Source organism: Pararge aegeria, chromosome Z (genome assembly GCF_905163445.1).
Source record: "Pararge aegeria chromosome Z, ilParAegt1.1, whole genome shotgun sequence".
Lineage (NCBI taxonomy): Eukaryota > Metazoa > Arthropoda > Insecta > Lepidoptera > Nymphalidae > Pararge > Pararge aegeria.
The window spans coordinates 18478732-18505996 of NC_053208.1; the positions used below are offsets into that span (position 1 = coordinate 18478732).

The 27265-nt window shown below is 35.5% G+C and overlaps 1 protein-coding gene across 4 annotated transcripts in view; it reads right to left on the minus strand.

The window, feature by feature from the left end:
- Positions 1-6049: 6049 nt before the first annotated feature.
- Positions 6050-27265, minus strand: part of LOC120635989 — a 135556-nt gene continuing 114340 nt past the window's right edge. For all 4 annotated transcript variants that reach the window (XM_039907211.1, XM_039907210.1, XM_039907209.1 and 1 more), the window contains exons 12-17: positions 21914-22051; positions 14996-15148; positions 10100-10278; positions 9271-9474; positions 8077-8223; positions 6050-7067 (exon numbers count right to left, since the gene is read on the minus strand). In XM_039907211.1, the coding sequence (XP_039763145.1) occupies positions 6825-7067; positions 8077-8223; positions 9271-9474; positions 10100-10278; positions 14996-15148; positions 21914-22051 (1064 nt within the window). In that variant the 3' untranslated portion in view covers positions 6050-6824. The remainder of the gene's footprint in view (positions 7068-8076; positions 8224-9270; positions 9475-10099; positions 10279-14995; positions 15149-21913; positions 22052-27265) is intronic.

A 27265-nucleotide genomic window follows, 5' to 3' on the forward strand; every position in this document is an offset into this window, starting at 1 on the left:
ATGGTGTACGCACATTATTGCGAAATTCAACGTTAAGCTAACCCCGGGACCTAAAAGCTAAACTCAATAAAGAATGTTGACCAACAAACCGTTGCTTAGCAAACAATTGCAGGAACTCGTGAGGGCTATTTTCCCAGTGTCCACATTTCCATGCTAAGCTACGTATCTTCTATTATAGTAATTATTTTAAGGAAGGTAATGGTAAGTAATTATGAAAATCATTAAGCACACAACTATATTTTAATAATCGTAGCATTAGATGGATTTAAAAATAATATTTGATTAGAAATTATACAGCGCCATCTACACGAAGTTGTGTAAACTAGCTCCAGATCATTTGAAACTTGAATATAATATAGGGCTTGAAATGACACGATGAAACACTGCGATTTCTTGGCCGGCCTGAAGATGGCTCTCGATGACACACGCACATGTAATTTTTGCGACAAACTTTGGAAAACTAAGATTTATAAAAAGTATAGTGCTATATTTATATAATGTTTATTTTTTGACAATCACCTTTGTGGATCTTCCAAGTAAACGTGACATTGGCGAAATACAACGCGCCGATTTGGCACACCTAAAAGCCTAAAAAATCAAAAGAAAAAGAAGTATACATACACAGATGAAGGTGCTGTAAATAGTTTTATTATGATCAGTAGTAATGGATAGAAAAGTAGAATACGTACCATACATTATTGATTGCGATAGAGGATTACATTGTCACCCAAAGAATACATAAACACATGGCGACCCAATGAGTAAGCGCACATTACGATAAAAGTGTCACAATAATTGGCATTTATTGAGGCATTTGCTCTAGCTTAGGCCAGCTTAGATCCAACTGTAACTAATGTCGGTAAGCTAACTGCAATATTCTGAATTATTGCGGCAGCGACGTGAGTCAATTTACCCTTGCCATATGATAAAAGCTCAATAATAACTGACTTTCAAGACACTGAAATTGAAATAGATAACTACTTGGTTGGTTTTATAGAATGTAATAATTAAAAGACCAAGCAGATGGCCCACCTGATGGCAAAATGGAAACTTATCGCCTAAAAACAGATCAAAAAAGAACAATTGGCTGGGTATGAGACGAACACGCATATCCTGCAAAGCGCCGCCCAATGGCCATTAACCTGAGGTGTAAATGTTGAAGACTCATGTGCTGTAATTACACCCGCAGCCAAACCTTTAATACAGGAAACAGCAATGTTTTGCGGCAGAAATAAGCACGGCGACCACTTCCCCGGGCGAGCTCAGCCACGTAAAGCTCTACGACTACTAAATAGTCTCTATTTTAGTGTATTATATAATAATAATAATAAAAATCATTTATTCACACGATTATTAAATAGTGACAGAAATCATAGCTTAGTCCTATGTTTGGTTGAATCACTGATACCTAAACTGAGTAAAAACTCGTACTATATGTATCAGTAAATATAATATCTTTATATATATATATATCTTGTGTGCGTGTGTATGTCACTGAACTCCTCCTAGACGGCCGGACCGATTTGAATGAGTTTTTTGGTAAACGTTTTGGTGGCACCCTGGATAGTTTAGATTCACAAATTAGCCCGACAGATGGCGCTGGGGTCCGCTAGTGATAATATATAATACTATGGCCTAATAGATAGATATGTATATATCTTCATCAACTATTATAATACACTAACACTTCCTGCACCACTATATAAACAAAGACATTGACAGACAGAAATACATTATAAAAAAACCCAGAGAATACCGTTAGCGCTGGGATGCAATGATGCTTGTACACGCCACTGGGGTTCAGTGGCTATTACGTAAGTTCAGTCCCACATACCCAGCTGCCCTGTGGAATACGTAAATGCATACCCCAGTGGCTTAAAAAATATAGTATGTTCGACGCATAGATTTAAGAACTTACAGAAACCGTATCATCATCATCACTTCAACCGATTGAAGTCCACTACTGGACATAGGTCTTTTGTAGTGAGTTCTAAAATCCACGGTCTCGGGCCGCTTTTTTCCAGCGGCTCCCAGCGACTCGTTTGATGTCGCCTGTCCACCTCGTTGGGTGCCGACCAACACTGCGTTTACCTGTGCGGGGTCGCCATTCCCAACACCTTGGAACCCCAACGTCCATCGGTTCTCCGAGCTACGTGCCCCGCCCATTTCCACTTCAGCTTTGCAACTCGCTAAGCTCGTATGTCGGTAACTCTGGTTCTTCTACAAATCTCCTCATTTCTGATTTGATCACATAGAGATACTCCCAACATTGCTCTTTCAACATTCCTCATAAGAAGACTCAGCGTGCGATGACGCTGAGTCTTCTTATGAGACCCATAGCAAGCGACCACGTTTCGGATCCGGAAGTCATCACTGGCAACACGCACTTTTCAAAGACTTTGGTCTTCAGGCACTAAGGGATTTTGAACGAAAAGATGTCTCGAAGTTTCCCGTATGCTGCCCATCCGAGTTGGATTCGGCGGTTCACCTCTTTCTCAAAATTGGACCCAACAAAATTGAAGAAACAGTATACGCGACTAAAATTGAATTATCAGAAACAACTCCACTTTAGTAGTGTTTCTCGAACAGCTGGTAATTAACTTCATTCCACTTACCAGTTGGCACTAATTATTTTACCTCTAATGGTTTAAATGTGTGAAAATGAGTAAAAGTTTGTGAGCTAGCAACATTCCGCGGGCGTTTAAAGATAATGACAGACAGGCTCGGGGCGTTTTCACTTAGGACACAGTGCACTTAATGCAATAATGGCTGAATGAGGGTTCTGTATATTTTTTATTCTATAGTTCGACCAATATTCGGGTAGGACTACAAAAATGCCAGTGGCATGTGATCTGTTCAGATATCGCAATTCCAAGCCCAGAACTGAGAATAAAAGAATATGGAAAGGAAACAAACTTTCACGGAACCAAGTTTTATTATTGTAATTCTTTACGGTATCTTTCAAAGATGTGCGTTTTAAAGTCCATTCGTAACAAATAAACACTAAATGTTATTTCCAAAGTAATCCTAAAATAACAATTTAAAAAAAAAACGATTACGATTACGATTTCATCCGTACAATGTTATAGTTTAATACAAATATTTTAAACAAATTATTACTAATCGCTAAACTATACATAAATTAATAACACATTTTATAATACTTTAGCGCATGTTATAGTACTTGCAATCTACGAAGACTACAGTTTGTAAGAAATCGGAAATAGACGTATAAAATGTAAGATATTTGATAATGGAAATACATACATAATATAAAGTTAAAACTATTTGTTGCAAGGTGGTCTGTGGATTGCAAAACCTATAACTCCGAAAACACATGCGTACATTTTTTAAATATTTCTTTAATGACGTAAGTTTAAGAGGACTTTAGTTTCTTTTTATCCCGTAACCAAGCACGCACCTCAAGAAAAAACATACAAATGTAAAAGTATTGATAACCCAAAAAGTACGTGAATTTCTAAAACTACTTATGGGCATTTAAAAAAATAAGCGACATACGTCTTACATATTACATTTTAAATGTAGTTGCTACTCGCCAATTCAAGACACATAAATCCGTGACCGAAATGAACCAACTTGACCTTTATCCTTTATCCAAATTAAAACATCTGGCTCATAGCGATCGCGATTTCTAGTAAACACGACTAGTAAACAGTAAAACCCAATATTATAAATAGTTTTTATTTTTAAATATTATATCAATACTATACTTATTTATATAAAGATGCATATTAATCGCTCACAATCTACGAGTTTTTACAAAAAAATATTGAAACATGTACCCTCACTAAATAGTATCGGGTGTTATGAAAATCCACCCGGACGCTTTGTCAAAAAGCTGTCCAAATTTAATATATTTTTATACAATTCCCACAACCTTTCAAGAAATCTATTTAGAGGGGATACACACCAATATAATCTAATATTTTTATAATATAGCATATTAATAAGTAATAAATTTTTATATTTGGCGAAAACTTTTTAATAAGAAATTCACATACGTCCTTCATCAAATTTTATTATAAATGTTGCCTTCAATTTGGTATCCTCGCGCCTTTATTTTATCAGACTGACAAGTTACCACATAGATACAAGTATATTATAGGCATTAAGTTTGCATCATATGACTCATAACATAATGAACAATACTAAGAGTTATACTTACTTAATAGTGTGATGTGAGTATCTTAACAATATTTCATATTTGGCCACATTGCCATGACATATAAAATAGATACAATAGATTTAAATGGCTCTATGAGACTGAGAGTTAAAAAAAAAGAGTATAAGAATAAGAACGCTTGACATTTTTGTGTTATTTATATATTTATTCCAGCCGAAGAAATAAATATATAGATAACACAAAATGTCTATATATATGAGATACTTATGCCCCTTTTCACTAAGGGGGCGTCCATAAATTATGTGTTTTTTTTTGAATTTTCTGTTTCGTTTATTTGCCAGTCATCTCTCGCGATATTTTTTATGTCAAAATTTTTATGGTTGTAAGTTATAAGGATGATACTACATTATATTAATATTATACATGAATAAAGAAGGTCAAGAAATATCAGTGTACCTAATTGATTTAAACACCACTACAAAGGCAACACTAAGATATACACAAAATTTTATTCGAAACTTATGTATTATACTATCATATAAAGATACTTAAACTAAACACAGTCTATATAAAACTTGTAAAAGGACACACTTCAAAATATGCTGAGAGTCAATTGTCGTAAAATAACAGCGTCATTGCCTCGTGATTGGCTGATAATAATCTACTATTGGATAAAATACCCACTACAAGCGAAAATATTATAAATTCAGCCAATTGTCTCAAGTTACGCAATCAACCATCGAGTTATCTCAAACCTGCTATCAAAATAGTTAATATTTTATATAAATTTTGTATTATAAATGTACATAATATTTTAAAATTATATAAACCTAGCCTTATCTCACATCAATTGGTTTCTTTACTTCTAACCGTGTTACGTCGGAATATTCTATTCAGAGTCGTCAATAAATTACCATACTATAATTGTCGACCATTAGTTACTATTAGTGCTTTGGATTTTATGTCACATGATAGTCATTAACCGTATAAAAACAACTGTTAAGGTTGTCTACTAAAATCTTTGATTCATTATTTCTAAGATCAACCTTAGCAAAAACAAGGTTTAAGAAATTAATTAACAAAAATAACAATTCAAAAAAAAAAAATTGATACCCAAATAAATAAAATTACATTATAAATATGGAATAAGTGTAAAAGACGACGTATCGTCGAAGCAGGTCGTTTATGGATGATTTATACTAAACCATGCTCGAATAATATTTAATCGCTTGCACGAGGCACGGAAGAAAAACTTCACGAACCTATATGAGCATGTGAGCACGTTTTTAACGAAGCTCGCTTTTCTAGTTTAAATCATCACATAACTGTTCGCCTTGCGGGCGAAGGTTGGTTTAATTTTGCGCGAAATGCCGCTAAGACTTCTAAAACATTCCCGTTCCCTATTTGAAGAGTGGTATTATTTTATGATGTAAAGAAATGTGATGCTTTAGTTTACTTATAAAAAGGTACCCAGATGTGTCAAGGTCAAGTATCTATCATCTTTATCATCATTGTTAACCCATTACCAGTCCACTTCAGGACACGGATCTCCTCTCAGAATGAGTAGGGTTTAGGTCGTAGTCCACCACGCTCCACAGTCCAGTGCGGACTGGTAGAAATCACACGCCTTTATGAACATTATTAAGAACTCTCAGGGGTGCAGGTTTCCTCACGATATTTTCCTTCACAGTTAAATCAAGTGATACTTTTATTTATTAAATTAATAGTATCAATTCCCCGTTTTCACTAACAAAGGAATGCATAAATAAGTAACGCCTAATCTAAGGAGATTCCAAGCCATAGATCAACCGCTAACCAATAGTTATCAACTAAGAGTAGGTGTAACTTTTCTTTCTATGAGCATCGCCGAAATCGTTAGGCATTCGATTTAAGCGATCCTTATATTTCTGTATTCACATGTTTTATGTGAACGCAAGGTGGTTTGACCTCGACCAGTTTGTATGCCTATATAGTACGAATAGTTAACAATGAAAGAGTATTTGGAGCTTCTTATATAAAATTTCTTGATTGCCGTTTCGCCCTGGTATTATTTGTGCTCTAGAAAATTTAATATAATCCATGCTAGTCTGAACTAGTCATCAATCTTGTATGACAAATAACTGACCTTGATATTAACGAATTGACCAAAACCTTTCTAAGAGTCCGCAAAACAAGTAATTCAGTCTGAACACAAGGCGTATAGCTGCGCAGTGTACAAAAACTGTACTTTCAGCAAAGATTTGTACGGTCCTAGTCGAAAGTCATTTTCGTCTATCGAAACTATGTAATATCAGAGACAAAGTTAATTAATGAAAATTTTTTTAAAGCCCAAATCGCTTTTGTTAAACTAAGCAACAGGATTACAGAATTATTGACTGTAATCCTAACATATTTAAGTCTAGTTTTCTTATCACATAGCACGCAAACTTTATATCTACTTAGCACAGTATACGCGTCTTGCAACTTCAGACTGGGCTATTTATATGTCGATTACCATACTGGGGCGCATAAATTAACAGTGATCCCGCTCCGACGGTAAACGTCGCTGTGCTTAGAAAACAAACGTGAGCGAAATAAATCGCGCTACATTATCGATATATCACAACCGTCTGTGAAAAGAGCCACGCTCGCATAAAGTTAAAACTAAGCCTAAATTCTACGTTCACTCAATCACACTTACTTACTCGTGACACTGGTCTTCGTCTTTCGACTGTTCAGTGTCATTGGCGGTTGGCTCCGCCACTGTTCCGGTCTCCTCCGAGGCGGAGGTCTCGTCTGTCTCCTCTATAGGTCCGTGCTCGTTGCGCAGACTAGCGCCCTCACAGTCGCCGGTGGGTCGCAGCACCAGGTACATCAGCAGGTCCGACAGAGATATTATTCCAATAACTTTGTCGTCCTCGTCCACTACTACCAAACGATGCACCTGAAGATTAATGACAATCTGATAAGCGGGTGATACATAAAGTTATCGAGGGTGCTGTTTAATATTATACATAGTATTTAATATTAACATAAGTCAATATTTTATTACACTACATTTTGTCCTCACTTAGCCCGCGGAACTTCGATAACCTTGAACATTATTTCGGGATATAAAATACTCGCTGTTGCCCGCGTGCCTTGTCCGCGTTTATTAGGATTTTTACATATCACGTTTGGGAACCGTTCGTTAATATTGGGAATAAAATGAAGCCATGTTACTCTCCGTCTTTTTAACAGACTCAAGTCGCTTTTTTGTTAACTTAGGGTGCAAAATAAGGATAAACAAACAAACGAAGAAACGCATAAACTTTTCCATTTATATCTAATATTAATACAGATTTATAAACTACTCCAGTAGCCAATAAATAGCTTTGTCTACTCATTATCACATCTTATCTCATCGAAATAGGCCGAGCAAAGAATAAGTGTTTCTTTACTCTCCAACCCTCCTTTAGGATCGGTTCAGTTGTTCAGTGCCTTGCGTAGGTATCGTATTTAAATCCTAAGGAAATAAAACCCAAGAGTACTATTCCGGAATAAAGAGTCACCTGTGTCTATATCCAGGATGCAAGTTATTTCGTCGCACAATTTTGTTTTTATAGCGTTTGAGCCGAACATGAGTATCAATAAAATTATATAATGAAAAACGAACGAATGTAGAAACAAAGAAAGACGCTCATGCATTTATCATGGAAGTATGCTTGGATTAGTGTGCCCCGTCAAGGCAACTCGATACCAAGAGATCCCTGCAGGAGGAGCGAGGTCGGTGACATAGCTCAAACAATCAGCAAACCGAAAAGCAATGGGTATGTCACGGTAAGCTAAGGTTTAGCCGTTGGACCCTGAAATTCCTACAATGGATACCGTGAACACACCCAACACGTTGTATCGAATCAGGCTGAAATGATGTGATGAACCTTGCCCAAAAATATTATATTTTGGTTACGTACCTCGGCACGGACAATCCTTTCCATGACTTCGTAGAGCGTCTCGTCCAGATTGCACTTTTGCACGCCCTCAAACCACTCGTTGCGATGCTCGTTGGCTTTCTTTAGTGTAACGTCCAGGTTGTTATAGGTCTTTTCAGCCGCCAAATTCTGTAATGCAAGATAAACAAAACATGAGCAAGACATGAGAGTAAGTGGAGTGTACTAGTTTCGCAAGATAAACAAAGCATAAAGAAAAGATGAGAGTGAGAGGAGCTTCTACCTTGAAACCAAGTCATTGGAATGGTTAAGCGTTGTGGACAATAGCGGAGGCCGACAGAATAACAGTCTCAGAGGAAGAGGTAAGAACAAATTGAAACTGTCATCATCATCATCATCATTATAACAACCGATTGGCTTTCACTGCTAGGCTTTGTAGGAAGCTACTACGACGCTTGAACGGCACGTGCACAAATTTAATGTTTCAGTAATCGTTTGCTTGATTTTTTTTTAATTATTCCGTCTGAACAGTTTATTTCAGACATAGTAGCAGCATCTAGAATATTCAATTGCGCTAGGTGACCAATGTTAACTGGAGTCAGCAAACGGGTCTAACTTGGTAGGTTAGAAAAAGAATACTACGATAAAAATCTAAGCCACTTTTGTTCCGGCCGGTGAACTAACAAAATTTTAGAACACAAAAGCTGCTTTTGTGACATAACATATAAGATAGTCAGATGTATGTCCTGACTTTTTTGTAGGAAGTCAGGAGTACTTAAATCGTGTAGTACATCATAATCATGTAACATCCATAGTTTTCTCAGCGTACGCCATGTAATGAATTTCATAGACAAATTGTGTTCTTTAGTTTACATTATAGTCTGTGTTACATCGTGATAAAGCTTCTTCAGGCGGAGAAATGGTTAGAATCGGTCTCATACTTCCGGAGCCTATTGGGTTAAAGTTACTTTCCAAGGTACCAAGCTAATTCCCAGACTCCGAGTTGATACTGACAAGTTCTTTACAGAAAAAATAAGTCCAAACCTTAAAAATTGTGGGCCAACATACTTACCATTAAACCCACGAGGCAATTTCAAAAGACAATACATTGCAAAAGACATATGTATTGTAATAAATCGCATTATAATACACAGACTTGGTTTTATAAGAAATCAATATCAGCTTCGAATTATATTAGTGACGCTGGAGAACACTTACAATAACATCAAATTTCGCGTATATGTCCTTGAGGCGACCTTCAGGGTCAATAAGCGGAAGGGCTGAAACGCGCCGGTTCACAAACTTTCTCAGCGCTTCAATGATGGACGTTTCCTCGGTGGCAGTCTCTATATCATTCAACGTGCCAATGCGTAAGTCGCGAAGTTTCTTCTGCAAGTACGACGGCTTCGGCAGTTCGTTAATCTTAAAAAAGTGCATTGAATTTATGCTATAAGCTTTTATTAAGTTATTATTAATTTTATAGTTTGATTAGTATTTTAGTTTTCATATAACAAATTTACGCCGGTTATTTTGAGAATTCGACAGTCAGAATTATTTGTATATCTAATGCAGGTGGGTGGGTGGTTATTATTTAACCCACTGCAACACAAGGTCAAATTCGAACTTCCTTTGATTTTGTATATGATTTCTCTATCGCAACTATTCCCCACACCCAAGTGCTATGTATGGAATCCTACAATTTGATAGGTTTAAAAATAAGAATTCGGATCACATAAATAAATAAATTTATTACGACAATACACACATCCCTATCTAGCCCCAAATTAAGTGTAGTTTGTGTTATGGGTATCAAGATAACTGATATATATTTTATGAATAATATACATAAACACTTATAATATACAGATAAAAACCCCAGACACTGAAAATCATCCATGTTCATCACATATACATTTTCCAGTTGTTGGAATCGAACACACAGCCTCGGACTCAGAGAACAGGTGCACTACCCACTTCGCCGGCCATGGCCGTCATAAGTTAAGAGCGATTTCAAGTTATTAATACAATATGAAATTAATGAACTCACATAAAGGAACAGAAAGCGTAATATCCTTTTGTGCGTAAGAATATACAGCACGTTGCCCGTCTCGTGGTCGATAACAGGCAGCCTATGGATGCGGTTGGTTATAAGCGTCTTAATCGCGTCAAAAAGCGATGCATCGGGGCCAATCGAGACAAGCGGCATCACGGAGCCTTTCAGAACCTCTGTAAAGGGAATAATAATTATCAACAACAAAAATCATGGTCAAAACAACTCCTTAACAACTCCTTGTAGTTGAGAAGCATATAAACCACCTATCCAGGTAAAAGCAACAGTTTCCATCCCACATTTAATAATATGAAGATAATCAATAATCATCTTTTCATACCGGATTTTAGTGTGCATATAGTATAGCATCTTATTGTTATCACATCTACAAAGAAGTATATAAAAACTAGTTGTTCCTCAAGATTATGGAATTATTATGTTTATTGGACAAATTTAATATCCACTTAGTAATTTCGATACCTCAATTAAATGCGAGGGCTTTACTAGGTACCTAACGACGCAAGCGAAATCTCCCGATGGTATTAAGAATCCATCAGGGGATATCCTATTGCTTTTACTTATGAACTGAGATCATTAAAAAACCCCAAAAGAGAGATATATTTGAGAATTAACTAAAATAATTTATTGGATGCGTATCGTTTTAGTTATCCATAACAATCCCTGAATCTGAAACCGGGATTATCGAATATCGCATCCTACTGCCGTATTGAGGTATTTTAGAATCTCTGCTAACAAGTATTGGTAAAAGAACTAATTTTGCCGTGGCTATTATGCTGCCGATCAAAATAACTACACTACTAATTTGGTAATCCGTTTATAGAAAGCGATTATCGACTATGCAGTTTCCATTCTTAATATACGTTATGGTGATATCGCTCTGAATCCGCCGGGCATGATTGTATATCCTACTGATTTTCTAAAGCGTTTTTCAAAAGCTCCGCAAAAAGTAGGAATATAATAATAAACTACATAAACAGTTCATAGAACCCTTTATCCGCTTAGCGGTTTCCAGTCGGCTTGGTACCGCTGAATTTATTGGGGTTAATGGCATCCCATTAATTACAGAAGGATGGATCTATCTCATTTGTTTTCTTATCAAATTTGACAGGAATTCTCTACGATTTTACCACGGTCCCACGCTGGCTGTAGAAACTGCGCAAATGTAAAACTTTTTGTTATTGATGAAGGGTAAGTACAGTAACCAACGTTAAGCATTGAATATGATTATACATATTAATATAAACATCATCGATTCATGTATTATACGTTAGCAATAGCCATTTTGGTATTAAGTATGTAGCTTGTAAGCAACTTCTTCGTAGTTACACTCAGAGAGTATCCAAGAGACGTGGTCACACTGTTTTAAATATAAATTTAAATATACTACGACACACTTCGCCATCTAGCCCCAAAGTAAGCGTAGCTTGTGTTATGAGTACCAAGAAAACGGATATTTTTATGAATAATATACATAAATACTCATTATATAGAAATAAACACCCCAAACACTGAAAAACATTCATGTTCATCGAACAAACATTTTCCATTTGTGGGAATCGAACCCACAGCCTTGACTGAGAAAGGCGGGTCGCTGCCCACTACGCCAATCGGCCGTGTTTGGAGAGTAGGTCATAGGTGCTATCTAGTTTTGCCAGTTGTCTTTGCTGGCAGACAGTCTAATATACTATTACAAGGGATCCCATGCAGCAAATTAGATTTATCGCTTTTTGCGAGCTCTTGTGCCTTCAACCATGTTCTTTAATAATTACCATTAAAAATGTTATACGTAATTCTCGCTTATAATAATGTTTACTAAATAGCTTATGTTTGTAGTCCCCTATTTAGTTGTAGATTAAAGCAATCGACAACTGTGTCCAATTGCAGTAACCGAATACTGCGACAGTGGACTCCTGTGATGGTATTCCATGCCGATAATACAAATTATTTACGTTTGCTCAGCGTCTTAGAGTAAGAAATCCGTGAGAACATAATGTACATTATTATGACATTTAATATGATCTAGGGACCATTTGACACCCACGGATGCACTACTGATTACCGTGGGAAACATGGATGTACGGCAAAGGTAGAAAATAGAGCTGCAAAGCAAAGCTGGAGCTGCACGTGATATAGTAAACGCGAATTACCACAAGTATACCATATCGCTACTTCCCATTGTAGTTGCAAAACTTCATTAATTAAAAGGATAAATTAACTGTGAAGTGTTTCACATTTGTAAAATTAATAGGTATTCGGGACAAAAAAGTTAAGATTATTCTAAGACGTAATTAGTACCAAATTTTATAAATATATTTGCATTGTACAATATTATACATTTTAGCGACCAAGTTAAGGTGACATTGTTTAGAGCGTACTGTTTATGTTTCTATACATGTCAACTTTGGGTAAAGTCCACCAGACGCGCTGTCAACAATATCAGGGTGCAATACAATAATTCTTTTCGTATCTTGATGAAGTTGCCAAGGTACTGCAGCGCGTCTGACATGTTCGCTAGGGCCAGAGTACCGGATTTCTTTGCGATCATGAGATCGCGAATCGCAACATTTTGGAGTCGTTTGCGAGCCTCCGATAATGAAATCCTAAGCACGTTGGCAGAGGGTCTGGACTGCTCGATTTTCAAGCACTGGCTTTCGGTGCACCATGAGGCGAATAGAAAATAACTGTAGATTTTGTAAAGGTTAGGTATAAGATAACCCATAAACTATGACGAACTATGTAATTATGTATTATGACGGACGTGAGTTTGCAATATTTTTATATTGCAATAGTTACTTATTATTATTATTTTTTATTTAGTTTATCTTTTTATATTCTAATAACTGGGTTTATACCTTTCAATAAAGATTATTATTATTATTATTATTATTATTAGCATTAAGAGATAATTACAGAATTCTGCTTTAAAACTCTGCATATTTCCAGCGTAAAAGTAGTCACATCACTCAGACAATTCATTGTTCTGTTATTGCATAAAAGGACAAAGCACTAAGCCAACAAACATACTTACTTTCGCATTTATCTTATGAGTGGGGATGTTCCTCGGATAAATTTGTCACAGGTCAGTAGGTCTAGACATAATCTATTTTCCGTACACTCTATTTATTTACAAATAGACGCTATTTTTGCATCAAGAACAAGAGGGGTGGGAATGAAAAAGTTTGCTTGAGCGAGATTTGCGTGACATCATTTTATACAACTTGCTCTTGTCGTTTAATGAATGCAGACATTTAAATGTATTTGTCAACGAACGAACTTCTCGACAAACTGAGCACAATGTTATTTATCCGAATATAAAGTGTAGCCAGAGTAGAGCAGCTGACAGAGTTAAATAGCTGTCGTGTCGTGAAAAGGCGAAAGTTTTAGTTTAGAGAACATAGAAAATGTGTTGGTACACCAATGTACTTTTGAGAGTATTATTCTAGAAACAAGATGCGGGGCATTTACCTTAGTGTACTTACTTAGTGTACTTATTATGTGTATATAAATACATAATGGTCCTCGTGTTCCTACTAGTAGGTGAACCCAGTAGAAGCGTGAAGCGTAGAAGCGCATATTCAATAACTTTACTCTTTTTTTTTTTGTGTTTCAATATCGCTTTGTAAACGCAGTAGAGCGGAACTGACCTCTTGTTTAATAACAGTACCGTGGGCCTTACTTGGGTTTTGAAGGGGTTTTTTTAAATACTCGCCCTTCCATCTTTTTGCTCTTCCATCACTTTCATATGTAATGCATCACAGATTGCGATTCTCACAAGTAAAAAATACCGTGGATGTAGCGCGTACGGCCTTACTATGCCACCCTTTTAACATTTAAAACAATAACACTTAATTCTATTGATTGGATGTCAGTGCCCAACTTACAGCTTTGTTACAAACAATAATTACCTCTCGGTAACTAACGTAATAATAAGGACAAGTTAACAAATAAAAGATACGAATAATAATAACAGTTCTGTATAAAATGATTCGAGTAAGGATTTTAGCGAATTATTTTATACGGAATCTAATAGTGCCTTCTTTTGGTGCAACTTTCATTAAATACTAGTAATGTTTATCGGGCTCCTTAGTCCATCAATCTGACATCCCCAATGGCTTGATAGACTATTTGAATAGGTACATAAGTTTAATGGCCAGCGCCCACCGAAGACAGAATGGCAGAGAATTTTTGCTCACATCATCATCATCATATCAACCGATTAACGTCCACTGCTGGACCTAGGTCTTTTGTAGGGAGTTTCAAATAAGACGGTCTTGTGCCTGTCTTGGATCCAGCGGTTCTGCCAACTGAATTCAACTTTTATCTTTATCTCAATATAAATTCATACGTAACTAGTCGACACCCGGTAACTTCAGGTTCCAATGTTAAGAGATCGACACTGATTCATCTAATTTTGCGGCTGAATTTTCTATAGTTTTACTAGAGTAAAAAGCGGTATTTTGGCAATTTTGAGAAATTAACAATTATTTATTGTAAAATCTCCTGAGGAAGATATGTTTGGTGTGGAGTGTAAAGATTGAAGAAGTCAAAAATTAAACCGTATAGAGACTACTGCTTTTCTTGGTGTATAGCAAATTAAGATTGATTTTCATTGCAATTACATATCACTTTCTATAACGGTGAAGGAAAACATAGTGAGTACGTGCCGGTGAGTTCTGCATAATGTTCTCATAGGCATGTGAAGTTCGCCGATCTACGGACTACAGAATACCGCATACACCCTTAGGTCACCCTGTTAGGTTGATAATGAAGAGGAAGAATAAAAATGCTCAACGTGCTCGGTATGCGCTGTCCCTATAGTCATATAGTTTTAAGAGTGACACTGTATCGGTGACGTGGTCAAAAAATACTTACGTCGCCATGTCTCCAGGCGGTGTTCTTCTAGCTCGTCCATTGTGACGTTGGCACTGGTGTAGTACATCTGGAGAATCTTGATGAAATCCGTGATAGTGAGCATGCCAACGAACATCTGCTTCTCCGAATTCCACAGCGGCGCCGCTCTGACTCCTGTCGGACAATTGAAAACACTTTCTGAAACACTTATTAATGACAATACTATACAAATATTTAACATCAATGTAAGCAACGATCCATGTTTTAAAACTCTTTCATAAAAGCAAGGGCTTATAAAACATGGATCCACTAAGCTGCTCCAAATCTAGTTGACGAGCTGTAAGGGGTTATTATTTCACCGAGGCACGGCGGTCGAAACTACTAAAAATCAGGCTGGTAGAAAGATTTTTTACTAAGAAAAACCTAATACCTAGCAATGAAATGGAAGTGGGCAGGACATGTGTCCTCCACTGGTGGCCACGTAGTTCAAAGCTAAACTGAGTGAGACCGCGCCGACGTTGGATTGAAGACATCGTGGAGAGCATTGGTAACACTTAGACTCGGTTTGTCAAGAACAGAACCAAATGACAAAGAATGGAGGAGGCCTATGCCCGCAATGGGGGTCCCAATCAACCGAAAGAACCACTGACAAATTTGAAGTGTTTTTAATTAATACAATTAGATGTAAATGCGACGTGAGTTTTTCGGGAAGTAAAAGGCTTATTTATTTATTTTATTTATTTGATACCTAGCACATCACTGCTAATAAATCGAACCCAGGTACACTAAGTCTATAGTTGAAAATGTTAAACCCCTACGTAAAAAAATTACTCTGCCACGCCGTATCATAGAAGCTTAGAGGGATATTAGGCCAGATAGGCGGGATATAATGGTTTTAAATGCTTTTTTGAAGTAACCCAGATACGGTTCAAATATTTAAATCAGGCATTGTAAATGCAAGGCGTTACAATACAGGGCTATTTGTATATAATAGGGCATCCAATTGCCATTTCTCAGATCCATCATCACATCAGCTCAATGTCATAATAATATTGCATTGTCATCCAATTTATGTAATATGCATGCAAAATCTCAGCTCCATCGGGGACCAAGAAGTCAATCAAATGTACCTAGTAAGATTTGATAACGGACAGACGGACGCCGGGACAGGTAATAACATACGTGTGGAATAGATCACTACTATGTTTTCTTTGTAATCAGTTCGCGATAAGAAAAATACAATAAACAACATATTTTACGTGATTAGAAACAAAGAACATGAATTACAGGTTGACATGTTTTCAAAGGAGGTTAACGAACTAGTAAACCGACCACATGTTAGCTACGTGTTGATATTATGTGATACGGCTACTATAAAAAAATCTGAATGTATTATTATGTACAGTTTAAAATTCATTTAGGATGATGAAGACCTGACCCAATTCTGCAGTGTTTGCCAAGGCTTCTTTTTTCGAACTGTGTTTCTGTATACAAGAATAGTTGCTACTTCTACTACTAACGTCGAAAGGCATGGGTACTGACAGTGATTCAGTCATAAGACTCAAGGAAATAAGGGAAATAATCTCTTAATCTTACGGGCGCTTCCTGTGAAACAAGTCAGGATGACGTTAGACGTTCTTTTTCATGCAATCTCACTACTACCCAATAGTTTGACTTTAGTATTAATTTGTACTAAGAGTTAGCAATAGTAATGATAATGGATGGATGGTGGAGTGAAATCGGTAAACCCTGATCGATTGTCGAAACAAAATATTCGCCTAAGTGAATTTAAAATGTTACGGTTAGCTGCGAAAACAGGATCAGGTTACTAATAAAAATACTTATCAAATTAAGATATGCCGGACAAAATGCATGTCACAATAACACGCGATTTATACAAATTGTATTTTACTACAGGTACTTTTTTTAGATATTGGATAAAAACACAATTTGTATAAATCGCGTTCGTTGGACTACGACCGTAAAGTTGGATTTTAAGCACTATTTTTTTCCTTGTCTCTTTTTTTATTATCTACAATTACAAGCCATATATATATATATATATATATCCAAACAAAAAAAAATTATACAAGCCTTATTATTTATCTATTCTTTCAATATCTAATGTCTAATATTTAAAAAATATTCAAAAGAATTTCCAGTTGGCTGAATGAGTATTCCGAATGGCCAGTTAAATGAGTCGGTATTATGCGAGAGCACGAACTAAAATAGCAGTAAGAGAGCATCCTTATTGTACACAATGAGGCCGTTTTGCATTGTACTTTTTTAGCCGACGGCCATTTACAAAACTAGAATTTTTCGCATATCTTTTAAAAAACAACATTTAATACACGTACTGAACTGCACTACATCTCAGAATCTTCACAATGTCGCGACGTAAATAGGTCAAGGTTACCGACATCACCGCAGTCACTCATTGATTCTCACTTGCGAGACCTTGACTAGTAGTGAACACCCTGGTAGGCACCACCGTGTTCACTCTTGGGCCAGGCCAACATGTCAGCGGATGGCTTCATAGGAACATAGGTTTTTTGTAGGAAGTTAAAAATGCTACGGTATTGTGCTGCTTTACCAGTAACTCCTTAGTTCCAATCTGCTTTATCTGTGCATCTAGTAAGGCCCTACTTCTATCTGTTCTCTGAGCTAAATGCCCCGACCGTTGCTACTGCAGCTCCGCGAATCGTTGAGCTATGCCTCGCCATTCGCCTATGCCAATATAATTTTTGGCATAGGCGAATGGCGAGCGCCGATACCCGGGGACTTCCTACAGTTTGGGGCTTCATCACACTTGCAAGCAATTGCGGGATAAAATCAGAACGCGTATTTATTTGTTCTCTCGCGCGACTTTTCCTTTTTGGGGTGATTATCTGTAACTCGATAGTACGATGGCTGTATTTAGGCCCTGTATTTAGTTCTTACAACAAAAAACTTGATGGGTTTTGAGAAATGACGTCTCACCGGTGACGTCTTTGTAATCATTCATTTTCATTTTCTTCAAGCATTTTGTTGTAAGCAATGAGTAGAACGCTAAAATCGCGATTGTAGTATTTATTAGTTGAAGTCTTTGTTTTGCCTTAGTAGATAGTTATGAGATACGTGACTATCGTTTAACATAGACTTAAGTCTCCCGTTTGCGTTAAAGTTTAGCATATTAGTTGCATAATTCAAGAGACTTTGGTACGCTCCGGTCTGCCTTCGTCCGCTCCGTTTGACAACCCTGATACGAAAACGGCCGTTTAAGTAAATTCTGAACAAAGAAGAATTGCGAACTAGGACGCTCGGCGGTAAGGTGTTATTCACAATGTACGAAGTATTCGACAAATTTTATAGGCTATTAAGAGAGTAAGTATACGTCGAGATCATAGGCGTGCATCTTCTGTACTAATTCTTTCTTTCCAACACAAATCATGTGGGATTAACCTAACTAGAATCAGTCTAGATTGTGCAAAAAAGCACTCTCAAGTTTTATAACTATTGATAGTTAAAGTTTGTCATGTCGGTATGCACAGTACTTGCTGTGCAAATAAAAATATTATATAGTGTTTACAAAAAGTTTGTAATATTCTCCACCGTGAAAAATACCTAGATACACATAAATATTTAAACCGCGAGATTCGCAAAAGGCACGACGATATCAGATCTGTTAATTTTGTTATAAATTCAGGTTCCATATAGTGGTGTTATACACACCGATGAATTTCTATATAAGAGTGCGTCGATGACATTTTTTAGTTCCCACGGGAATAGGAATTAATATCAGACAGAGCCATAGCGAAACCTGGCCAGGTTTAGGTACTAAATTTATTTTGTCCGGAGAAGATGACCTAGTGCAAGATTGCGTTGAACAATGCATCAAACAGTACCCATTAAAACAGGTCTTCTAACAAGAAAAGTAGCCAACTTAGCCCAACTCTTCGACAACCAGCTATTGTAATTTTTAATTCGAGTAATAATTATATTAAATAACCAGTGCCGGATAATCAGACTTGTGCATTGAGGGTTATTTCACCGCCTAGAAAAAATGATAAAGGATTATTTCTGGCTGTTAAAACCTATTCATGCATGTTACACACATTATCTTCTTTTATCTGTAAAATTTACGTACCTATTTATCAACTTTAATTGTTTCTGATTTTTCGCATTGCAAGAGAATTATGTTTCCTTTAGATTTTTATGAACAATGAAACACTGTTGACATAAAATGAAAAAAGACTAAAGAATATGCAAATATAGCACTTTGATCTGATATAACTCGATCTAACCAAAGGTTCAAATTTCAACAACTTTTCCTCGCAATTAAAAAGCGGGAAGATCAAAATATTGATTATCCTATTGTTATTTTTAAAGCAATAAGTTACCACTAACTTAAGTCAGTTTTTAGTTTAAGTTTAAAATTCATCTCTCCGGTCGTTACTGAGATAAAGGGCCTTAACAAACGGATAGGTAGACAGACCACAAATTGATCCCGTAAGTTATCTATTCTTACATCATGAGGTGCGGACATAAAATTTATTACTATCTGTGGGCTCAGACTAGAACCTTTTTGCCCATCTACCTTTATTCGCTAAAATGAGTACATCCGTTGGAAACAATATAAACAGCGGTATTGGAGAATGTAATTTTGGAGACAATTAACTTTCTTTAAAAAGAAAGCGTGTTTAAAATGAGCGTAAACGATTTGTAATAGAAGATGCACCTAACATTTCAAAGAAAGCTCTGTTACGGCTGATTTGTTCCATACAACTAACTTAGCAGGTTGTATGTTTTAAAAACAATAATTATTAAAATTTCTTTTGGTTTTATCTTATTTAACGTTTTCAGGGGATAATGAAATATATTTGTAGTACAGAGCATGTTACGTCTATAAATTCTATTCAGTACAAATAACTTTAAAATATACAATAATTTATTATGGAACGAACAAACACCTTATATTCCACGGCAACGGGCGTATAGATTCTTACGATGACTGCATACCATGGTGTCAAGTGAGAGCTGTGACATAAACCATAAAATATCACTAGTCAGCTTTAATATGCGATATGTTTTTCGCAGAGCCACCGAAGCTGCAAACTAACATTCAACCATATCTAATTCGCTAAAGCCAATTAATTTAACAAGTTGAAACCAAGGCAGACACGCAAAAGGTATAATTCGCAATGCTAAAATAGCTGATTTTAATATTTAAATGTAATAAGGTAAGATACTCAGCGAGATGAATCGACCTAATCATATTCGCCATAAAATCCAGAAACAACGAGTGCTCATAATGCAACAATGTGAAATCAGCAGAGGACAGTCGCACAATGCACAGTAAATAAAAGTAACTCAAATTAAAACTACTCACCGAGACGCTCAAATTAATCGGAAGAAGACCTACAACCACATTAGGTTTATTCAAATAACTATCGAGTAGTTTGTGCCCAAAATCCATTAGTTTTTTTCTACATATAGATAATGAATAAAACAAAACATTCAAGTCAGTTAACCTGATAAAACCTGATTTAAACGAACCTACGGGTAGGAAATGAGAAGATCTTTTAAGCCGTTTGAAACTATTTAACATGAGTTCTCAGAAACTGTAATTCCATGCCAACTGATGTTCAGAGACACCTACAAATATTGGCGAATTCATAAAAATCCCTGGGTCAATACCAAAGGTTACTGCTGCCCTAATTTCACAAACCTTTCGACATCAGATTAGCGATGATGACTTATTATTATTAAGCCAGAATTATTTTTATAAATGACCGAAATCGTAATATAATGTATCATCATCTTTTTACTTGATTGTGATTCAGCTAAACTAGTTTGCAATAGTTAGAGTGTGTCAGTTTCTTTCCTTAGTAATGATCTAACTTGTATGTGTTTGTGTTTTTTTTGGGTTATGACGTCAAAGCTGACCCATTTTCGCTAAAGCGTTACGATTATATTTTGAGAATGGTTCTATATTTATCAATAAATTTTGATCGACATCAATAATGCAAAGAAGTTTTTTTTTTTAATTTGACCTGCATTTATGTCGGATTTCTTGAAGCCTTGGGTCAATCATTACAAATCTATTAAATCTGAGGAAATCGTGAGAGAATGGAGCTTCTTAATAGGTTACGAGTTAATTTTCAAAAATTATGAGTACATTGGCATATTTAATAAATAGTTTATATATTTGTTGTGCATTACTAATTATAATTTACTTAGAAGCTGTAATTAGTGCTGTTTGGTATTTCTCATAATCATACCAATTCTCATAAAGATTTACTTGTAAGTTACTTAAAAATTCTATTTATACAAATTAATTAACATTCAACCCCTACTACCGTATTAAAGTCTTATAAGTGCCTATATAAAGCTTTTCTGGCTAGCTCGAAACAAATCATACTGTCTTCATTCAATTCTATTAATCATAATTAAATTTTCGACTTGGTAGAGAACAAAGATACAAATGGGAACATTTAGTATAAAAGATCCAAATAAGTATTCGTATGTATGATAATTGGATTGAGATTTGTATGTTTTGCAAAATAAAAGAAGGGTAACTATGACCAAACAAGACAAACTATCGGAACCAAAAAATAGAAATGTTGTAGATTTAAACAAAATTCTAATAAGGCAAATAAAGTAGTTGAACGTGTTTGGTTTTAATAAAGATTTTCAACAGGGCGGCGGGTTAGAAGTACGAAGTGGAAGCTGCTTGAACCAAACGCTTATTAATAATCTCCTTCATAAGTAGTACCTGAGCTAGATTGCAAAACACGAAACCCCATTTGTGCAAAACACGAAGCTCGTAGTAGATAATATAAGAGAACAAACAACTTTTTACACTACACTCAAAGTAAATGAAAATATGGTTCTAAAAAAGAATCTCATTAAAATCTAACTTTAATGCAATGTTAGAAAGTATATTTTGCATCTACTTACCATTGTAAACAAGGGCGAAGAAGGCCTTCTTTACAAGCAGCTGCGTATCGAACACGACCAGTTTGGCGGACGTGGGGATCAGGTCGTAGCATTTGTGAAACTTGAAAAATTTCACGAAAATCTGGGACTCATCTTCCTCTGTAAAAAACAAAAAAAGAAAAATTAGTCTTTTTACGAAAATAACAACTCTTGGGAGGCTAAGAATGATAAAGAGTAAAGGAAATGTAAGATAGGTTTTGACATAGTTTCGGCGGAAATGATGCTGTGGTCAGTTGAACTAAAAGTAGATACATATTCTCTTTTATGGAATTGTTTCACTTTCCATTGTTATTTCTAAATCTTGAATATTGTCTATATGCGAGTAATACCATTTCAGATTGCAAACAAGTGAACAAACGTAAATTCAAAGATAGATATATTATATACGACCAGCTGTTACCCGCACTTTGTCCGCGTTTTTTTTTGTTATTAAAGCATATTTTTATGCTGCGTATCCTTTAAAAAATCGGGTGTAGTTTTTAAAAATACTCTTTCAATTAAGGGTGCCTCTAAAAATAACTGGTTTAGATGAAGTCCTTAATTATTTATAATCTCACGATAACTTCTACATTAAATGTCCTATTCAAATGAATTAAAAAGCATTTTGCTGCTGTATAAATACCCTTGACGATAAAGCAATTTATTTAATAAGTACTAATACTGCGATACTAATGTAACCCACTTTTTCTCTACCGGCGATCTGATAAAATTTCGGAACACAAAAGCTGCTATTGCGTCTCAACTATGTGACACGAATATATTCCCTCACGAACTTTTTTGTATTTAGGTAACTATGAGATCTTTAATCATGTAGTACATAATTTGTACGTATCATCAATAGTTTTCTCGCACGCCAAGTAATTAATTTTATACTCAACATTTTGCTAGTTTGGGTTAAATTATAGCATATGTTAATTCGCGATAGTTTAGCCCTCTTAGCTAAGAAATAGTTAAAATCGGTTAAGTACTTTCGGAGCCTATTGGGTACAAACAAACAGAAAAATATTTTCTCTTTATAACATTAGTATAGATTTAATATAACAGAAGTGGGATCGCAGAGAATGAGGTGCAAATGCATTACCGACATATTCTTATATCTCGTAAACACAACAAATAGTAAACGTTAATTTAACGATAAATTATTCGAAACTTTATTTAAACTGCAACCTACAGACAAGGCCGGTTAACATAGTTGCAAAAAAGGTAGCTTGCTTGGTTCTATTGACTCATGTAATAAAAAGTAGGTATGATCAATAGCGAATTAGTGTTTAATCGACAAATCGACAAATTTACAATGTTTTGTGAAGAAAAACATCGTGAAAAACTTGTTCTCATGTGGAGTCCACATATCTTTACTGGGCCAGCGTGGTGGACGGCCTCAACCCCTTCTCATTGTGGGAGGGAACCCGTGCTATGTAGTGGGCCAGTATTAGGTTGATGTGATGATGATGATGATGAAGTAATTTCTTAATAATTTCATATTAAAGTATTAATAAATTATTGCATTTTTTAAACGCAAATAAGCAATAAAATGTCGAGGCAAATCATTTGGAGAAATATAAAAGTAGACATAACTACTAGAATATTTCCGCAAAATGACCTTCAAATACGTGTGTGACCAAAATCTATACTTATACTATACGATACGATGCTTTCATCTGAAAGCATCGTATACAAAATTCAATTTATACCTGAAACATAATCAGCTATTGAAATATTCTCGTAAGATTATTCACCTGGAACCAGAGAATAGCTTGCAATAAGGCTTTAGTGTGCAGTTTCGCGACAAAATCTCGTCCGAGCGGTTATATAAGGTTCTTTGTATGTGTGAGTGCACAGAACAAGACGTGCTTTACAGTTCGTAAGGTATTTTGATTGATTATATCGAACCAATTTTTGGCCTGCATTTTTTTTGTATAATTTACGTTCAATAAGATTGATATAATGTGTTGTTTAAATTCAAATTCAAAATGTTTTTATTAATGTAGGGCCTATCACAGGCACTTATGAAGCGTTCATACATATATGTTTACATAATTGTAAGGGGGTGGCGATAACTTTATTCGCCGAATTAAACCTAAAGCTACGAGGGTTCCAAACGCACCCTGGTCTGAGAAGAGCCCACAAAAAACTTAGCCGGGTAATTTTTATTTGTCACCACTATCTCACAGTATATTAATATTAAGCTATCAAGTGCGAGCAATTTACACCCAAGCTTTTTTATCGTTTAAGTAATCCTTAACATAATAATAGGAGAATCAGTTACTGGGAGAGCTGAATCAAAGTCTTTTGTAAAAAAATCCTTTGTTACTCTAGAGATTTGATATATTACAGGCTGGTATATGTCGTCAAACTTTTTCACTTTAGAAGGTATACAGCTAAAAATTCTAATTTATAAATCATTTATTTCAAGTAGTCAATAATATAGCCCCTTTTGAAATGTCAAGTCAAAACTCTGCTCATGGTGACATTCTTCATGCATTTATCCCACTTTATGTTGGATCGGCATAACGTGTCTCTCTTTTCTAATTCATAAGCCACACATTATACAGACATGTAATAAATTAAAAAAATTCTAGTTCGAAAATTCTTTATCCATTTAGGCCTACCAGAGGTATTTGTTTTTTTTAAAACCATCTTACATCCAATTAATATTAAGCTATGAATTTAAAGCAATTCATACCGAAGCTCTAGTATCGTTTAAATAATCCTGAATATTATAATAGATAATAAATTATTTCTTTTTCGTTTCTTTATCGTTTCACAAACATATTTAACTTGCGCATTACGCACCATGCCAGCCATTACACCTCATCTTTTATGTCACTAACGCAACTTTCAAACTTCCCCGTATTATTCATTTCTTATCTTATCTATTCCTGTCACAACACACCCAAACCCACACCGATCTCAAGATACGTGTTTCGGTTGCAATCACTCTTCCTTTATCCATCCTCTTAAGCATTCTGATCCACACACCACAACGGTTGTAATGACTGTCTTGGAAATCTTCTCCTTAAGATTAAGTACGTAAGTACTACTACATTCTATTGTGGATTAAGGGGCATTTGTAATATTTTTCTATATTTATAAAAACGAACCACTACTCGCTGGTTTCGTTACTGACTTGCGTGAATCACGAAATCTGTTATTTTTAAGTTTATTAACTTGAAATTTTAACGTTAGATTATTTTTAAGATAATGAAACCCTAGAAAAGATTTTCCGAAAGTCCAACTATAAGAAGATTAAATGAAAGTTAGAAGTTTTCTCATAAAAGTCTTTATTCAGGTAGATAGTTTTATATCATAAAATACCTATTGTTTGAAGGACCTACTTTTCTTTAAATTTGAGACATGTTAAAACCTTCATTGCCTTCAACATTATTGTTTTATATCGTGTCATTAAAAAGACAAAGTAAATTACCATCATTACTGTACCCTGTCTTGTTTTTATAACGCCATTGTTTGAAAATACAAACAAGCTATCTATTTCCTAATAGACTTTTACTATAGTTTAACATTTAACTTAAAGATGTTACGCGTAGGTCCATAAAGAAAACGCTATATCTCCGTTATTTACACTTTAATGTAATGTGAGTAATCGCCTGAATGTTATTAACCTCCGACCTCTGGACGTGACTCAAACTGACAATGCTCATTTCTTTAGTAATTCCAAATGGATGATGATAATTCTTAAAGGTTCAAAATGTAAATTATTAACATTATGTCGACCTCCTTGGCGCAGTGTTGAGCGCTGTGGTCCTATAACTGGGAGGTCACAGGTTTATCCGGCAAGGGCAATTCGAGTAATAATAAGATCCGAAGTTTCTTTGGGTTGGTCGGGTGGGATGCTTTGTCCGTGGCTACACTGACAATCTTTCTTGCCGCCATGTTTCGGTACGATGCCGCGTTGAAACCGATGGGACGGTATGGGTTTTTACATAATTGCCAGAAAAAATATAAAATACGACCGTGTGTACGTATGTTCTTCTTCCAAGCAGAAATAAGGCAACGCGTTTATGATTGTTTGCATTTAAGTATATAGAACGAGCCAGATACACATACTATAGCGTAGTAGTATTTCAGTGTCCATATGAATCTACTTTTTTCCGAGATTTCGTCTGTGTGTATTTGTTTTCGCGGGATGAAATATATGTCATGAAAATCTACCGAATACCGAGAAAAGACATTATCTACAGTAGGTACAGCACAAAAATCACCAACTGACAAAACAATCTGTTTCAAACTTCACCGAAACTTCGTGGTTTAGCATTGAAAAGTAAGTCTGACAGTTACACATACGCAAGACAGAACGTTCTTCACATAGAATTTTTTAAAGGATTCTTTATGTTAAAGTCAAAGATTGTCATCAATTACAAATTGTTGTAGCTGTGGCAATCGTGGCGTTACGATTTACAACTCCATCTTTCGAACCAAATTCAGTGTTAAAATATACAACTTTTATAACTCTTCATCATTATCGCTCTTGTGAACCACAATCATAGAGTAATACCAAAACAATTAAATGAACACGTTTTGTTCGCAGGCCAATTACTTTTATCATTTAATAGCTTTGCTTCGCGGTTTCAATCGCAAATCGAATACCTAATTTTTAAATCTGAGTTAAAATTCAAAGAAGATATAAAAATATTCTATGCAGAACATCTAATGCAAAACAATTCTTGAAATCGGACAGGGCAATCCTGATATAAGGACTTTTTCTACTCAATTCTAATTTTAGGGCCATGGCACCGTTGTTTCCTAAATACTTTTTACTACTACAAATGCTGTTTGTATGTTTGTTCATTTGTTACTTTTATTCAAACATTCCACCAATCTTGATATAGTACCTATACTTCACAAAGCTAACTTTTTAATGTGCAACGTTGATTTTACTTTTCAGTATAAATATCAACTTGATACCTACCTTAGTAGCCGTTACTGAATAAACGACGGACCGACGGATCGACGGACCGACTGACTAGGTGGGTAAGCGTGCAGGGTTTAATTAGAAAAATATAGTGAAATTACTGTAAACTTTTTTTTTCTGCTAATTCATTGCAAAATATTCTTTTTTTTCTACAAACAAAAATAAATAATTAGGCTTTATAACAGATTATATTATGAGCCAATCTGTGAAAAATGATCAAAGTGACTATCGAAACAGCATTAAAATCGTTGCGTGGTTTAGAAAGAGTTAGCGGATATACAGATAGACACGGAAAATGACGAGTTAGCGGATATACAGATAGACACGGAAAATGACTTTGTTTAATACTAGGTAGAGAAGTTAACAGCAATCATCATTAGTTC